At 56.7% G+C, this 13356-nt stretch overlaps 2 protein-coding genes across 2 annotated transcripts; both read left to right on the top strand.

Moving 5' to 3' along the window:
* The first annotated feature begins 3203 nt into the window (after positions 1 to 3203).
* tas1r3 (taste receptor, type 1, member 3) lies at positions 3204 to 6776 on the top strand. Its single transcript, XM_086148935.1, has 8 exons — positions 3204 to 3409; positions 3482 to 3782; positions 3889 to 4245; positions 4321 to 4728; positions 4801 to 5004; positions 5085 to 5205; positions 5661 to 6031; positions 6098 to 6776. Exons 1-8 carry the CDS (start codon positions 3204 to 3206, stop codon positions 6683 to 6685), a joined length of 2556 nt encoding a protein of 851 aa, XP_086005061.1. The 3' UTR covers positions 6686 to 6776.
* Positions 6777 to 7052: 276 nt separating this feature from the next.
* odad1 (outer dynein arm docking complex subunit 1) lies at positions 7053 to 10920 on the top strand. The gene is made up of 14 exons (XM_086148820.1): positions 7053 to 7229; positions 7323 to 7422; positions 7884 to 8073; positions 8170 to 8295; positions 8376 to 8489; positions 8584 to 8651; positions 8728 to 8912; positions 9474 to 9608; positions 9731 to 9813; positions 9891 to 10059; positions 10125 to 10288; positions 10372 to 10475; positions 10572 to 10665; positions 10738 to 10920. Exons 1-14 carry the CDS (start codon positions 7163 to 7165, stop codon positions 10846 to 10848), a joined length of 1710 nt encoding a protein of 569 aa, XP_086004946.1. The 5' UTR covers positions 7053 to 7162; the 3' UTR covers positions 10849 to 10920.
* Positions 10921 to 13356: the final 2436 nt, after the last annotated feature.

The raw sequence follows: 13356 nt of genomic DNA, 5'->3' as shown, positions 1-13356 counted from the left end.
CCGGGGCAACTCCAGACCTGCACCGAGGAGGACGCCTCCCCCGGGGGCTCGGAGCGGCAGCAGCTGGTCCGGGGCTAAAAACAGAAAGCCCGTCTTCTTCGTCATCCTCCTCCTCCCAGCAGATGTTGCTCCCTGTCTGTCTTCAGAGGGAAGCAATTATTGAGTCAGAGGCGAAGACGCAATCCCTGTCTGAGTGCCTGTGAGGAGCTAGCATGATGTTAGCAGAATATTAGCAAGACATTAGCATGGGGTTAGTAGCAACTAGCGGCTCATGAAACGGAGGAAAAGCTCAGGTCGTCAGCAGAAACATGGATTTGGCTCTCAGACACACCATCTCCCGAACCTTCTGACACCATCACCCACATCACGCCTTCACTCCACTCCAAGACTCCCGTCAGTCTGCATGGAGGGCTCAGTTCTCTCCATGTTCTCCATCTTCTTCCAAGTCCTAACCCGGTCAGCAGGTTCTTTGAAAGGCTCAGAATCAGAATCAGAATTATTGATAATTTTGCAGATCTCGCTCATGCGTTGCCTTGGCAACACACATCTCACCCCTCCGTTGCCTTGGCAACACGCACACACGTCAAGGTCGCCATTCACAAATTCATAAACACAAGCTCCAGGTGAGGACGTGCAGTCACGCCGCAGGTCCAGGCAGGTAGAACATCCGCATGAGGAGAAAATCACAGACAGCTGGTCGGATTAGTCGCACACCCGATGGCGGACGAGACCTGTCATTTGGCGTCAGGATGTAACACAACCTCACACACACACACACACACACACACTCACAGTGTTATCAATGAAAAGGAAGGGTTACAAACATCCTGGGTGCAGATATTAGAGGAGAAGCTGAGCGTGAAACATGAGTTCTCCCTGCAGGCCAGACGTTCTTCACACTACCTGCCAGAAGAACTCCCACGGATGGCGCCTGTGAGTCCTACCGTGTCCAAATGTGTCCTACTGTTTATATATCAGCACACGTGGATGTGTACACAAGTTGCAACACACCTGCCAGACACACAGTCACACACACACACACACACACACTCATGCAGGCTGAAGACACGAAGAAGAACGAGTTTAACTGCTGGAGGGGTGGGGCGGGGGGGGGTAGAATCCCGTACCCTGCCCATCAAGGCGAGGTAGATGCACCACCGCGCAGCAGAAGATAAAACAAAGCTGATTCTGTTGTTGTAAACTGACAGATGTTTCAGGACCCTCCACCTCATTTCCCTCCGGCACCACGGTGGAGAACGCTCCGGTGGAGCACACCCTGCTGCTCACACCGGCCGGCTAATCATTCGTCAACAACGGCGGCAGTGTTTCTGAGGCCGGAGATGGAGATCGGGAGAGCAAGGCCGTTCTGGGGGGGGAGTGAAAGCAACTGTGGTTTTCGCGGTTTCTGTCAGAGGCAGGACTACAGTCTGCAAATTTCATGAACCTGCACCAGAGGAACCGCAGCCCCTCCGTGTCGGTTCTCCTCAGGACCCCCTCCCCCGCTACCCACCAGGTGTTGTGCAACGCCGCTCCTTCTTTTGTAGGTCATACGAACAAACTGCGGAAACCTACAAACATGCCCCGCACGCAGGACGAAAAAACACAGCCTGTCAATTTCCAGGCAGCCTTACCATGAGGACTGAGAAAAAAAAAAAAAAAAAAAAAAAGAGAAAAAAAACAGTGCAGCTCTTGTGCAGGTTAACACCCCCACCTCCTCCTCCTGTGTTATCAGTTGTTCAAACAGCTCTGCAGCTCAGGGTGCCTGTTTGCAGCAGGACGCTCCGCCCCCATCCATCACCACCACCACAAAACTGAGGTTATTCTGAGTTTTCAGAGCTGAAAACTCTGCGCTCCTGACCACAGAAACACCGTCTGGGTTATTGACACCCCCTCCCCGCACCCCCCCAACCCAAACCACAGCTTGCTTCGACTTGATAACCCGCACACACCTGACACCTAGTGGCCGGCCTGGGTCACCGCCCGTCCCAGAAGGTGCCGCAGTTAGACCTGCAGATCTGAGAACAAAAGGCAATAAAATGCGTATTTTACTTTTTTCCTCTGAAGAACATATCTAACCATCAGTTTATCTCTTCTGACATCTCCGTGAACTCAATTGCTTCATGCATGAGAGACCCTGGAGGAAGGAGGAGGGCTGAGGGCGAGGGTTTTGCTGACGCAGATCGTCGTTGAAAATCCGCCTCGGGATTAAATTCACGCTTGACCGGAGCCGGCTGCACCGACGCAAACGAGATGCTAATCTGAATTCGCCGCCCTGCAGACAGCGGGCCGCTTCTGCAAACCCAAGGCCGCGTAGCCGGGTAGCCGAGGCGTAGGAGGACGGGCCGCTGTGTGCCCTGCCCGCCGGGCCCGTGCACATCGAGATGCCAGGAGACGATAGAAGGCAGAATTCCTGGCTGACGTCAGCAAACGGGCCCGTCGTCAGCGGCGGCGAAGCACTGGGAAAAACACCAAACGCTGCTTTTCACGGTGGAAATTTTTAACACTGGCAAGACACAATTTGTAGATATGGGAAAGAGGTGAGGGTTCATCGCTGAATGCAAAACAACATCTCTGTGAGATCATTGTCTGCTGAAAAGCTGTCCTCGCAGAAATAAGACTCTTTGCACAGCTTTGGTCCCCGGCCCGGGGCCGTGCTGCACCCCTGACCTCGGGGCGTCGCCACCAAACTCGCCCCCACGAATCATTAACCCGGTTCTGTCGCGAGTCCGTGCGGAACATCAGATAGCAGCCGCCCGGAGGAAGGTTTGGGCCGGATTCATTCCTCCAGACCAGTTTGGAGGCCCACTGTTTGCAGGGGTTTTGCACCCCGCGGCCTCCGTGTGGCGTCTTCATGCGTCTGATTCAAGTTCTGGTCCTCATCTTTGAAGGAGAGGAGCAGGGCGTGGTTCAGGGGGAACCCATCGGGTCCATGCAAATCCCCAGGGAGGAAAGATCTCGCTTTCTCTGTGTTGATTTCATGCATGCAAATGTCACAGAATGGAGCGCTCGTCTCCGAGCCAGCCGCAAACAAATGTTAGGAAAATACGCCGGAAAAATTAAGCCCTCTTAAGTAACAAACCGGGTCAGGTCCACCTCCAGAGGCTCCGCGGCGGGAGTCCGACTCACCTCAGCTCCAGCTCGGGGCTTTAAATGACGCCCTCAAGCCTCCGACGCCTCCCTTGACCCAGCTCTCTCCCTGCATCATGCCGCAGACCTTGGACCTGCTGGTCCTGTGCTGGGTCCTCGGGCCGGGCCACACTGACGCGAGGTCCCCCGGCTGGTTCCAGAACATTTCCACCAGCCTCTTCAGCTCACCCGGAGACATCATGCTCGGAGGTCTCTTTCCCATCAACTCGGCGATCGGCGACCTCAGCCGGCTGAGAGATCCCGACGACATCCGCTGCGAGAGGTAAGGACGGACCAAAGGTGAGGGATTACATCGCGTCCTCCTCCGCGCAACTCTTTCCTCCCGACCCGGCAGGTTGGATGAGTTTGGGCTCGGGCTGGCCCTCGTCATGAAATTCGCCGTGGAGGAGATCAACGGGAACCAGACGCTGCTGCCCGGCGTCCGGCTGGGCTACCAGATCCACGACACGTGTCGACAGTCCCCTGTGGTCGTGAAGGCCGCTTTGTCTTTCCTCACTGACAAATCCAGCCGTGCGCTCTCCGTGCGCTGCAACTACACCGACTACGAGCCCGGCACGTCGGCCGTGATCGGCCCGCTGAGCTCGGAAATGGTTCCCGCCATCGGGAAGCTTCTGGGATTCTTCTTGATGCCGCAGGTTGGGTTTCGAGCTTATCTCAAACAGCCCAAACTCGGGGTGAAGTTTTGCCCTCCGGACGCCTGGCGTCATAACATTTTAGATCTTCTGATTGCTCCGCCATCAGGTCAGCTTTGGCGCCACTAGTGACAAATTCAGCGACAGGAAGCTCTACCCGTCCTTCTTCCGGACGGTGCCCAGCGATAAATTGCAGGTGAAGGCCATGGCCCGACTCCTGCAGGAGTTTAAGTGGACCTGGGTGGCCGTGGTGGGCAGCGAGGAGGAGTACGGGCAGCACGGCGTCCGGGAGTTTTCAAGAACCGCCGAGAACATGTCCATCTGCGTGGCCTACCAGGGCCTGATTCCGGTGTACGAAGACCCAGAACCCGCAGTCGGAGCCATCGTCGACAACATACAGAAAAGCGGCGTCGGAGTGGTGATCGTCTTCGCTTTGGAGGAATCGGCCAAGCTCTTGTTCCAGGAGGTCGGTCCTCGGGAGGTACATCCCCGGCGAGACCCGAGAGGATGACGAAGCGCTCAGCAGTCCGTTTGCCTCCAGGTGATCCGGAGGAACATGAGCGGCGTGTGGATCGCCAGCACGACCTGGGCCATCAAGAAGAAGATCACCCTCCTCCCCGGGGTCCGGACAGTCGGCACCGTCCTCGGGTTCATCCACAAGACCCAGAGCCTGGACCTGCTGCCCGCCTATGCCCGGGAGCTCTTCTCCAGACTGGGAGGAGAGGGGATGGAGACCCCCCCCAGACCCCCGGGACAACCCGACCCCTGCCCCGGCTGCCGCCGCCTGTCGGCCGCCAACGCCAGCCTGATGACGGACGCCGCAGTGCAGCAGAGGGGTTTCAGCGTCTATGCCGCCATCTACAGCGTGGCGCAGGCACTGCACAACATGCTGCGCTGCACGGCTACCGGCTGCGAGTGGAGCCCCGGGACCAGGATCCTGCCCTGGAAGGTGAGGAGCACCCCGCTTCGAACCCCAACCAACGCCACCGGCCCGTGCCTGAGACACTTCTCTCCCTTCCAGCTGCTGAAGTTCTTGCAGAAAGTTTCCCTCGATGTGAAGGGCGCTCGTTTCGAGTTCAACCGCACCGGCAGCGCGGTGGCGGGGTTCAACGTGGTCCACTGGGTTTGGACCGACTCAGGCGTGGACGTGATAACGGTGGGGGGGTTCGACGAGGAGCTCTCCATCCGCAAGCCCCTGCTCAGGTGGCACACCGAGGACTCCGAGGCAAGGCCTTCACGGAGGCGGGGTCAAAAGGACGCCGGGCTCTCCTTGGAGTAACCGTATGTTCTCCGTGATGCCTGCAGGTCCCACGGTCCACCTGCTCCCCTGAATGCGGGGTGGGACAGGTCCACCGCCTCAAGGGCTTCCATTCCTGCTGCTTCGACTGCATCGACTGTCTGCCAGGAACCTACTTGCGTCAGAAAGGTAATCCCGCAGTCCAGATGGTATCAGGAGAGGCGATATCTTCGCAAACATTTAGCAACTGGTCAACTTATACCACACACAAACATAGCAAACTGCAGCTGCATGAGCACAGCTTTCCCCTCGTTCAAAGCTTCTATGCTAAGCTAACTGCAGGCTCACGGTTAGAAGGTTCCTGGTTCGGTTCTGGCAAGGTTCTCGCTCCTGGATATGTTCTCTTCAGGTGTTCCGTCTTCCTCCAACAGTCCAAAACCATTCAGCAGGGTCATTGTCTGCAGGTGTGACTGAGGTCAGATGATTGACAGCTGGCCAGCCTGGTTAAGCCCCGCCTCTGGCTCCGGATCGGGCTGTGATTGGCTCGATGTGACCCTAGTCTAGATGGCACGGAGAGTGAGTGGATGAATGAATGATCGCCGGTTCCACTGTGCGTATGGTCTTACCTGCTCCGTGATTGACAGATGACATCAAGTGCACGCCGTGCCCCGAGGGCCAGTGGTCCCGCTTGCGGGGCACCAACTGCACCCGGCCATCCTTCGAGGTGCTGTCGTGGCGTTCCCCGGAGGCGCCGGCGCTCGTCGTGACCGGGCTGCTGTTGCTGGGGTGCCAGGCGTGGGCGGGGGCCGTGCTCCTGAGGAACCGGGGGACCCCCCTGGTCAGGGCCTCCGGTGGGGACCTGGGCCTGGTGGCCCTGCTCAGCCTGGCGGGGGCCGGCCTCAGCCTGCCGCTCTTCCTGGCCCGGCCGGGGGACGTGGTGTGCCGTCTCCAGCTGCCCCTCCTCAGCCTCTTCCAGACGGTGGCCCTCTCCGTCATCACCTTCATCTCCCTGCAGGTGAGGGCCGACGACTGCACGGACACGTCGTGGACCGACGGCTTCATTCCTCTCTTCCCCCAACAGATATTCGCGGTGATGGAGTTCCCCGAGAGGTCCGCCTCCATCCTGCGGACCCTGAGGGGCCCGGTGCGGTGGATCTTTCCGGTCGGCTGCTGCCTGCTGCAGGCGGGGCTCTGCGGTTGGTTCCTCCGGGGGGGGCCCTCCCTGTCCCAACACATGGCCCGAATGCAAATCGACTTCCTGCGGGGCTTCCTGTCCTGTCCAGTCACCCCGCTGCTCGGATTTGCCCTCATGCAGGGTTTCAACTGTCTCATGGCCTTGATATCCTTCACGGCCACCTTCATGGCCGCTAAGCCCGTGCACCAGTACAACCTGGCCCGGGACGTCACCTTCTCCACCCTGATCTACTCCCACATCTGGGTGGCCTTCATCCCCGCCTACATCGGCCTGAGCCAGAAGAGCCAGGCCATCAGCCTGGTTTCTTTCACCCTGGCGGGAAACTTCAGCCTGGTGGTGGGGTACTACCTCCCAAAGTGCCACCTGCTGCTGAGGAGACCCGAGCTCAACACCCCCGAGCACTTCTGCACATTCCTGGAGGGGGCGCCGCTCACATCGGCTCCGCAGGAGCCGCAGCCACCGCCCGCCAAGTAGATGGGATTTTAGTTTTATTATGGTGTGTGTCTTTAATTAGTCTATAAAATTCACACAGGGTGATTATTTCAAATAAATTAGTCTCCAAACATGAGTTGTTTCCTGTTTTCAGGCCGTCGGAGAAAAGGGCACATCGCCTCCGCACCTTTTTTTTTTTTTAACACTTCTCGCAAAAAATGTTTCTTAAAAGAAAAGAAAAAGTAGGCAAGAGGAGTTTCAGCAGAGTCCGTTGACTTTGGGAAGAAATGGTTTGATAGAAAACAGGACTTTTCCCCGTCGCTGCTGCCTGCGAGTCTGCACGCAGGGATTACTAACCCCGTGCGTTGCAGGGCAACAGTTGCTACCAACACATCCCTTCGGAGCCGGTGCAACGTAGAGGCACCTTTTCTCCCTCCTATGCGAACCCCCGCTGCTGCGTGACGGGGTTTTCTAGGTTTCTGGGCTCCACTTCCGGTTGTGAAGGCGCGAACCGACCCCATGCCCCGGGGCCGGTCGGCCCGCAGTGCCCTCTCCGAGGGCAGCGAGGCGGATCCCGACGGCTCAGGTAAGGCCCGCAGGAACATCACATCCCCGGATACACGTCTTTTCTCTTAATTTTCCCACCCTGACGCGTCACCTGTGCCTGACGTCCCGCCAGCGGCGTCTGAGGTCGCCGGGCTCCGAAGGCGGTTCCGGATCCTGGAGGCGGAGCGGCAGGCCTACGGGCTGCAGGCCCGGGAGCAGCTCCGCCGCCAGGGGTAAGCCGAGCCGTGGGCGCTCCCGCGCGTCACGCACGTTTTTTTGTTTATCTTTTCAACGTGTCAGGGTTCAAAGGCCGACATCAACACTATAAGGAAGACAGGAGACGAGACTCGTCTGTTGGAGCACCACCGTCGTAGTCTCCAGACAGCTCTGACCTCCCTTCAATAGCATGAGCTTTTATTTGCAATGGCGTTGTTACTTTTGTGGAAGCAAGATAATAGTTAATAGGCAGACAGATGCCCTGTTGGGAGTTGTTTCGCACGCGATGTTCTCTCGGCAGTTCGCTTCTTCATGCGATAGTTATGTTTTCAGTACAGTCAGTTGCAGAGCAGATAAATAACAGGATAAGGTTACAGCTTGTGTAGCTCGCAAAACAGAATATGGTTCTCTCACATGATAATATAACACAAACAGTCTTTGCTAATGCGTGTCCTACGGTGCACGCGTGTGTGCGCAGGCGCGAGATGGAGCTCCTGCAGAAGGAGCGGGACGAGCTGAGGAGCAGCGTGCGCGCCTGCCACTGCCGCGCACGCCGGCAGCAGGACCTCGGGAACGCGCGCGGCCTGAACGCGCTCCTGGAGCTCCGAGACCAGCTGGATGAGGAGGTGAAGGTGGAGAAGCAGCGCCACCTGGAGCTGGAGAAGGAGGTGAGCGGGTGCAGGGGTCACGTGCACTATCGGGCCCGGCAACACACAGCAGCTGGTGTGTGTGTGTGTGTGTGTGTGTGTGTGTGATCTCCGCAGATCTCCGAGGTGGAGGTGAAGGTCCAAGAGCTGAGGAAGGGCGGGGCGGGTCAAGGAGACCCCCAGAAGTGGGAGGCTCGGCGCCGGCAGAAGGTCCTCCGCACCCTGGAGCACAGGCTGGAGCAGGTGAGGACCTCCAACCCGGCGGGATCTTCAAGCTCTAGCGCTCGTGTCTGAGTGCGTCTCCCGCCCGATCTTCTCCCCAGGCCTCCAGCCGCTTCAGCCAGCAGCTGAGCAGGAACGGCCGGCTGAGGGCGGAGCTGCAGACGCTGCACGTAGAGCGGGTCCGATTCCAGCAGCTGCACGCCAGGCTGGACCGGGTCGGTCGACCGGAGCCTCAAGAACCAGAACCGGCACTGCGCAGGTCCTCGCAGGTTCTAGAAGTTCTATCAGAACGTTCCTTGTGTGCTGCAGGAGCTCCAGGAGGTCCGGAGGAAGACCAGCGAGGTCATCAGTCAGTCCACTGCAGCCTACGACGCCAGGTGGACCCCAGGACGTTCATGCAGAGAAGAACCCACCCGCGTGGTGTCCGGCTGACCTCCGGGCTTCTGTGCGCAGGGTGGAGGCCCAGACGAAGATGACCATGATGAAGGAGAAGGCGGTGAAGGACGTGGCCCAGTACAACGCCGAGATGAAGGAGCTGGAGAGGCTGATCGCTCACGAGTTCAACCTGAAGGAGTTCTTGACCACCAAGTCCAGTGAGAGGCTGGAGCAAGATGACGGGCAGGAGACGACATGGAAAGGTGAGACCCTCTTCGCCTGAGTCTGGAGTTCTCTCCATGTTCTCCCCTCTGCCTGGATTCTCCTCTACGATTGTTCCCTTCATGTTCTCCTGGGTTCTCTCCATGTTCTGCCCAACATTGGTTCTCTCCGTAGGTTCTCCCCATGTTCTCCTGCCTGGGTTCTCTGTCCTCCATCAGTCCAAAACCAATCCGCAGGTCCATTGACGACTAAATTATTCTTGGGTGTGAATGAGAGGCTGGATGACTGGATGATTGACAGCTGTCCCCTGGGGGTTAAGCCCCGCCTCTCCCTCCAATGTCAGCTGTGATTGGCTGCAGCCCCGACCTTTGACCTTGTATACTTTTGGGGTCCAGCAGGTTTCAGCAACCATTTGGAAAGAGACATCGTGATGCCGGATTTTTCCTGTTCCTGTACTTGTCACACAGCAGTACTGGTAGTAGTTGTAGTACTAGTAGTAGTACCCTGGGCTTTGCAGTATGTTTATAAGTATCTGCTTTGGTCAGTAGTATCCTCTCCTGGACGTCCTCAGGCCTGATGAATGCACTGTATGTTTGTCCCAGTGGCTCAGGAGAAGGAGCAGAGGAGGATGGAGTCAGGGGAGGAGTCTCTGGAAGCCCTGGAGGAGGTCTTCAGGAGGGTCCAGGAAGTGAGCGGGGAGGAGGACCTGGATCTGCTGGTCAGCAGGTTCATCCAGGGTGGGTTCTGAAGGTCGACTTCTCAAACCGGACTCCTCCTCTACTCCATCTGTGGAAGCTGTGGTCTGATGATTGATCTCCAGCATGTTGATTGATTGATTAACGGGTGTGTCACCGTGCAGGAGAAGACCGGAACTTTGCGCTTTTCAATTTCGTAAATGAGCAAAACAACGAGGCAGAAGCCCTGAGGGACCTCATCCGGCAGGTGGGTCTGGTTCCTCCACCCAGCGGGGATTTTCCGTGGATTCCCCGGTGAGAAGCTCCTCTGCGCTCACCTTGCAGGTCCGAGCGGAGATGGAGCAGTTCGGCGCGGAGGGTCTGCAGCAGAGGGAGGACCACCGCTCTGCGCTGAGGGACGCTGAGGAGCAGCAGAAGGAGGCAGAGCTCCAGGCGGAGGTCTACCAAACCCAAGCCGGTGTCCACGGCAAAATCCTGGACCAGCTTCAAACAGGTCCTGCCCGTACCTTCTGTTCTTCGTCGTTCTCCGGCGCTGACTCTGCTCCGCCCGTTCTCCAGGTGTGAACGGCATCTTCTCCAAGGTGGAGTGCGACCGCTCGGCCGTCGAGGACCTACTGGGTTCCCCATCGGGCGTCAGCGAGCACAACGTCATGTCCTACCTGGGTCTGGTGGAGGAGAAGACCAACCAGCTGCTCACCATACGAGCCTTCCTCGACTACAAAGTAACCCCCTCCTCTCCGCCTGACTCAAACCCCCGCCCGCCCTCGCTGGTCTTCACGTAGATGTCCACCTGTCTCTCGGACAGGATCTGGAGAAGGACTACAATCCAGGAGATCTGGCCAAGTTCCTCTTCGGCCAAAACCCACAGCTGCTTCAGGAGAGCGCTTGTGTCCGACCGGCAGTCAGCAGGTCCGTCCTCAATCCAGCAACCCTCTGGGTCCCATCACAAGCACTTCACTGAACCGTGCATATGTGTGTGTGTGTGTGTGTGTGTGTGTGTGTCAGAATGGACTTCGACGCCGAAGGTCCCGCCGCCGCCGCCGATGAAGAGGACCGTCCGCTCTCGCAGGGAGAGCTGCGGCAGAGGATTCTGGAGGCGGTGGGTGCCGGCAGGAGGACGAACATCTCCTGAAGGTTCATCGCTCATCTCAGTGCTTCATGTGACCCGCAGGTTCTTCAGAGGGATCGCTCGGTCCAGCAGGTGGCGGCCAGGACCTCTGGGACGGGACCAGTCAGCAGCGGACAGCACCCTCTGGAGGAAGCAGTGGTGGTCTCGCCCTGATCCGTTGTCGTGAGCGCTCAGAATCCAATATTGTGTTTTCGGCCTGAAATAAAGACCAATGGAGGAACGACAGTTCTCATTTACAACAGAAATATGTGGAAAATACGAACTCCGCTTTTATTGGGTTAGGTTTAGAAATAGATGACGATGTCGCTCCAAGTTCGTCGCAAAATGTATGTGACGCAAAGGGAACATTTTTGGTAGGTGGCTGACACTTTGGGAGTGAGGGAGGGTTTGTTTTTACCCGCCGTCTGACAGCAATGCTCCACCCGGCGGGATGTTCGGCCCAGAATCAGGGAGCAGCGGAACAGTAGAACCATCGGTGAGCTGAGCTGACGCGAAGGTGGACCCTTGACAGTTACGAAATAAACCCGAGGTGAGAAGCTCAACCGCTTTTGAAACGGATCCAGGCGACTCTACTTGAATTGATGTTTTTTTGAATGGAGTTCTGTATGTAACCTCCCGTCTCTAAAATTAGCAGCATCACCTTTGAATTACTGTGCAGGATGAGAAAAACTCACCGCCGTGTGGTTCAGACATCCCGGCTCAAGGTTGAAGCTCACCGGCTTCCTGTACACAAAACAGAAAACCGGGACAAGAAATTCTATTCTGGGAGATTTCCTTTATTTTCAGCAGAGTGAGACAATTCACAAAGATCCTATATTTAGGATTTAAAGGTCACAGTGGTGTCACTGCACAGAGGCTGCAACGAAGGGGGGGTTGGGGGGTTACCTGTCTGAACACACACACACACACACCTTGGTCGGTCCAACTCAGAGGAGGTGGGGGGGTTAAAGCACACGCACACACACACACACACACACACCCACAACCCGTTTACAGTCAAAGCTCCCGGTTCGATTACAATAATCCAGCTTTGAGCTTCGGCTGCAAATGAGAGCAGATTATTGGAGGTAAAAAGGCCTCTGTGGCAGCGGAGGGTGGAGTGGCTGAGGGGGTTGGGGGCGCTTTCTTTGAAATTCTACTCCCCCCCCTCCCGCCCCCTCCACTCCTAGCAAACTGCACACGGCTCTCCTCATCGCCATAGAAACCCTCCCCTTAATCACAACAGAAACCTCATTTCCTGCTCCCGACCTCGCTGCCTGTAAAGCCCGCCTGCGTCGTCCGTTTCCACCGCCCACCTCCCACGGCAGGCCCTCCCTCCCACGGCTCCCTCTCTCCTCTCCATATAAGTACTTTTTTTTTTCTCCCCCCTCATCGCCTCAAACATTTTTCCGTCCCTTGGCGCAGTGTCCCCCCGGTCCGTTTGGACCCGGAATATGCTCAGGTTGCGCGACTCCACACACACACTCTCTGGCTATTGCTTTGTTTCCGCACACACGCCGCAGCAGCTTGGGTTCATCTGTTCCTCGTTCTTCTTTTGAGTAAAGTGTGTGTTTTTTTTTGTTTAGTTTCCATGTCATTGCTAGGACCCCCGGAGTCCTGGTGCATGTAAGGCCACCCCATTTGGTTTGGATTTGTCTTATTTAAGTGGAGCGTAGAGACCGCCACCCCCCGGCAGCGGGCAGACGGTGTATTTGCGTGGATCTGATGTCCGTCATCTGCTGCTCCTCTTCCTCCTCCAAGAGGCTGGGCCTCAGGACCCATTGTTTATTTGGGATTTGTGCCAGGTAGTTCCCCAGTCAGTGTGCCTGCACCCAGAGCCCCCCCCACACACACACACACCAACCACACACACCCTCCCATGAGTGTTGCTTAGCAACCCCCCACCATGAGTACTGGTGCATTTTCCAGCCAATCAACGAGCTGCAGAGATTCAAACGGTGCCGATCGACTAGATAGGTTTTTCTTGTTTTTTTTTCTTTAAATCAATCTCGGTGTCATCGGCCGGCAGACAAATTTTGGCTTTTTCAAATAAATAAAAGGAAAGTAATCCTGAGGGAATGGTTGAATTCTGCTCCCGCCCGACCAGAGTGTGTTCTCCCCTTCGTCCACTGAGCGGCAGCAGCCCCGGCTGCTCTGTTGCCACATGCAAGCTGCAGGAATCTTTCTCTGTTGCTAAGCAATCCCAGTCTCACGTCTTACCTGTGAAACGTTTGAATTTTTTTTTCTTTTTTTTTTCTTTTTCTCTCCCAGATATCTCTGACACCATTTTGTCTTTGTTTAGCTGTTTTTTTTTTTGTTTGTTTTTTTCCGCTACGTCTGGCGTGGAACCCCAAACCTCAGCCGGATCCTGAACGGAACGACCGAACCCCAAGAAGCGCCGGGACCCGAGACGAAGCGAAGTCTGATCAGTCGCATATCTGCCGGCCAGATGAATGGACGTGATTTGTTTGAGCGCCAGGTTAAATATTAGCCGTCTGCAGCTTCGGTTTGCTTTATCTGCCTGCGAGAGAGAGACAGGAAATGTGCACTTGAGCGATTAGGGCCTGTAGCTCGCCGCCGCCGCTGCTGGGAGCGCCGTTCTCGCTTTCCTTTGTGCTACAACTTCTCTCGGCTCAAGCCGCGGAGACGCTCCAGACCTCGGCCGACGCGTTTCCATCCACA

The sequence above is a fragment of the Fistularia commersonii genome, chromosome 7, assembly GCF_037954325.1.
Source record: "Fistularia commersonii isolate RoL2024-O1a breed Wild chromosome 7, RoL_Fcom_v1.0, whole genome shotgun sequence".
Taxonomy (NCBI): domain Eukaryota; kingdom Metazoa; phylum Chordata; class Actinopteri; order Syngnathiformes; family Fistulariidae; genus Fistularia; species Fistularia commersonii.
The sequence above is the reverse complement of the archived record's forward strand: the minus strand, read 5'-3'. Positions and strand labels throughout refer to the sequence as shown.